A 3,242-nucleotide genomic window follows, 5' to 3' on the forward strand; every position below is an offset into this window, starting at 1 on the left:
GACAGCTGGAGTGGTGCCACTGCTGTGGGGCAGGAAGAATTTGTCACCTCCCAGGGAACGTGGGAAAGGCTGGTGGCTCCCTGATGCCTTTGGGGCCACCGTGGCTATCCCTCAGGAACAAACGGACAAGTTTTTGCTCTTGACTCAAGGAGAAGTCTTGGCCCATCCTCGCAGTGAATCACCACCAGGCTCCTCTGGTCCCCACGCTGGGACAGGATGGTCACTCTAACTCTTGCAGCCCCACCAGACCTCAGTGGACACCCCAACTCCTCCAGCTCCAGTAGAATGTGATGGTCAGCTTTACTCTGAGCCTCAGCAGACCACAGTGGTCACCCCAACTCCTCCAGCCTGTTAGAGTCACCCAAATTCACGCCCGGACGAGGCCGTGGAGGAGGAAGAGGATGTTGCAATACCTGGCCCCAGCCCAGCCCCACTCGTGCCTCGGGGGTGTGGGGTGGCTGCGCCCCAAGGCCACCGGGGGCCACCGGGGACTGGACAGCGGTGGTGGGTGAGGGGTGTCTGTGGGACGTGGCACAGGGACCATGTGGGACATGGGGATATGGAGCAGGGACAGATGTGGGACCTGTCACTGAGTTTGGTACCGTTTGGGGCAAGCTTGAGGTTTGACTTGGGGACAGGGGACAGGTGGCAGTGCCATCCTGCACGAGAGGGAGGAAGGGTTGGCAGGGTCTACACAACTGGGGAGCACTGCAGGGTGGGCTTTGTAGGGGTGGCGGGTGGGGATACAGCTGAGCATCCACTGGGTATCCCCCTTGGCATCCCATAGGGGCCACTGGGCTGAGCACCATGTCAGCCAGGAGGGTGGGATAGGGCAGACTGTGTGCAGAAATGGGTGCCAGGAGGAGAGGAAGGGTCTGGTCCCTGTGAGGAGTTGCGTCCCGATGGCATCCGTCCCTTCCGTTGCCTTGTCTCTGCCCTGTCCCACGTCATCCGACGGCATTTGCAGCCTGGACTAATTAGGAATGGAGGCCTATGCAGGGCCAGGAGATGGACTGATGAGCCTCGTGGGTCCCTTCCAACTCAAGATATTCCATGAGTCTCTGATTCCCAGCTGCTGGATGCTTCCCGGGCCCAGTCACTGCTCAGCGAGGCGCTGCCCATGGCCACAGCTGTCCCCACGGACCCTGCCAGAGCCACCATCCTGGTGACCAACCCTTGGCTCCTGCTAGGGGGCCAGAGGTGGCAGAGGGGAACGTCACATGTGCGTGGCCACAGTGCCAGGGCTGCAGCACACAGCTTCACACACAGCTGTGCCACCCTGTGCCTCAGTTTCCCCACCACACTGCAGGAACAGGCCTCTCCCCAGTGAGCTGAGGGGATGGCACAGAGATGGGTGTCAGGATCACACCCTGTGCCTGCACCCCCCAGAGCAGGTCCCCCCACCACAACAGGGCACAGATGTCCTGGGGGTGTCATCCTGTGGGGAGAGGGAGCTGAGCTGCTCGTGCAGCACTTCCTCCAGCACCCTCTGCACTGGGATTCAGCCTTGTGGCCACAGTCCCAAAAAAGGGACGGTTACACAGCTGCAGGGCTGGGGCTCTCAGCACACTGCAGCTGTGCCTGGAGTCAGGGTCCTGGTGTGGTGTCCCCGCTCACAGCCCCTGGGGGACCCACGTCTGCAGGCTCAGAGTGCATCACGGATGGGCTTGGCCATGGGGAACTGGCCCTGACCCTCCATCCCTTCTCCCCACAGGGCGAGGCAGGATCGGTACCCACAGGGAGCACAGGCCGCTGGGGCTCTCAGCACACTGCAGCTGTGCCTGGAGTCAGGGTCCTGGTGTGGTGTCCCCGCTCACAGCCCCTGGGGGACCCACGTCTGCAGGCTCAGAGTGCATCACGGATGGGCTTGGCCATGGGGAACTGGCCCTGACCCTCCATCCCTTCTCCCCACAGGGCGAGGCAGGATCGGTACCCACAGGGAGCACAGGCCATGGAACTGAGCCAGGAGGGTGCCTGAAGCTGCCAGAAGCAGCGGGAGGGGGTGAGGGCCATGGAGCCCCCCAACAGCAGCACGGCCAGCCGGGGGGACACGTGCTTTGGGGTCTTCAACACCAGCGACGGCTGTGCCGACGCGCGGAACAGCATCGCCTCGCCCTGGTTCTCCACGGCCTTCGGCCTCATCGGCCTCTGCTCCAACCTCTTTGCCCTCTGCGTCCTGCTCAGCTCCTCCCGCCAGCTCTAGCTCCCCAGCCAGCCCCGCTCCTCCTTCCTCGTCCTCCTCTGTGGGCTGGTGGTCACAGACTTCACGGGGCTGCTGGTGACAGCCTCGGTCATCGTCCCCTACCACTTCATCAGGTTCACCTGGGCTGAGGTGGACCCTGGCTGCCACCTCTGCAACTTCCTCGGCTTCTCCATGGTCTTCTTCGGGCAGTGCCCACTGCTGCTGGGAGCCACCATGGCTGGGGAGAGGTTCTTGGGCATCAACTTCCCCCCCCCCCCCCAGCCTCTCCAAGCGCCGTGCCTGGGCCATCGTGGGGCTGGTCTGGGGCTTCTCCTGCCTGCTGGGGCTGCTGCCGGTGCTGGGGCTGGGCAGGTACACGCTGCAGTTCCCTGGCTCCTGGTGCTTCCTCACGCTCCTGCCCGACACCAGCAATGTCATCTTCTGCCTGCTCTTCGCTCTGCTGGGCATCTTCTCCGTGCTGCTCTCCTTCATCCTCAACACCGTCAGCGTGGTCACGCTCTGCCGCGTCTACCACCACCGCGAGTCGGTGCAGCGGCGCCGCGACAGCGAGGTGGAGATGATGGTGCAGCTCGTGGGCATCATGATCATCGCCACCATCTGCTGGATGCCCCTCCTGGTGAGGTGCCAGGTCTTGATGTGTGTCCCCAACCACATCCATGTCCATTCTGGGTCTTGGTGTCCCCTCTGCTCCTCCTTGTGGGGTTTCAAGTCTCGGTGTTTCCCCCTTCGTGTCATTTCTGGGTCTTGGGGTGTCTCCTGCCCCTCTCAGTGCAGCCCCGGATTTCGTTGTGTGTGCCCTACGTCCCAGCTGGTGAGGACCTAGGTCTGGGGGTGTCCTATTGGCGTGACTCCCTTGGCTCTCAGTGCCCCCTTGCCACCACTCTGCTCCTCAGCTTGGCCCCTGGGCGATGGGCTCTGGGGCTCAGCACCACCCACAGGCAGAGCAGGAGCACCCCAGTGCCCCAAACCAGCCTGGAGACCCCTCAAGCAGCTCAGTGCCCGGACCCTCACCATAGACCCCCCCACTGATGCTTTTCTC

At 63.2% G+C, this 3,242-nt stretch overlaps 1 protein-coding gene across 1 annotated transcript in view; it reads left to right on the forward strand.

The window, feature by feature from the left end:
* The first annotated feature begins 2,011 nt into the window (after nt 1-2,011).
* Nucleotides 2,012-3,242, forward strand: part of TBXA2R (thromboxane A2 receptor) — a 1,492-nt gene continuing 261 nt past the window's right edge. The window contains 2 exon segments of the mRNA XM_009071866.1: nt 2,012-2,451; nt 2,453-2,819. Of these exon segments, the coding sequence (XP_009070114.1) occupies nt 2,012-2,451; nt 2,453-2,819 (807 nt within the window).

The sequence above is a fragment of the Acanthisitta chloris genome, unplaced genomic scaffold (genome assembly GCF_000695815.1).
Source record: "Acanthisitta chloris isolate BGI_N310 unplaced genomic scaffold, ASM69581v1 scaffold24433, whole genome shotgun sequence".
Lineage (NCBI taxonomy): Eukaryota > Metazoa > Chordata > Aves > Passeriformes > Acanthisittidae > Acanthisitta > Acanthisitta chloris.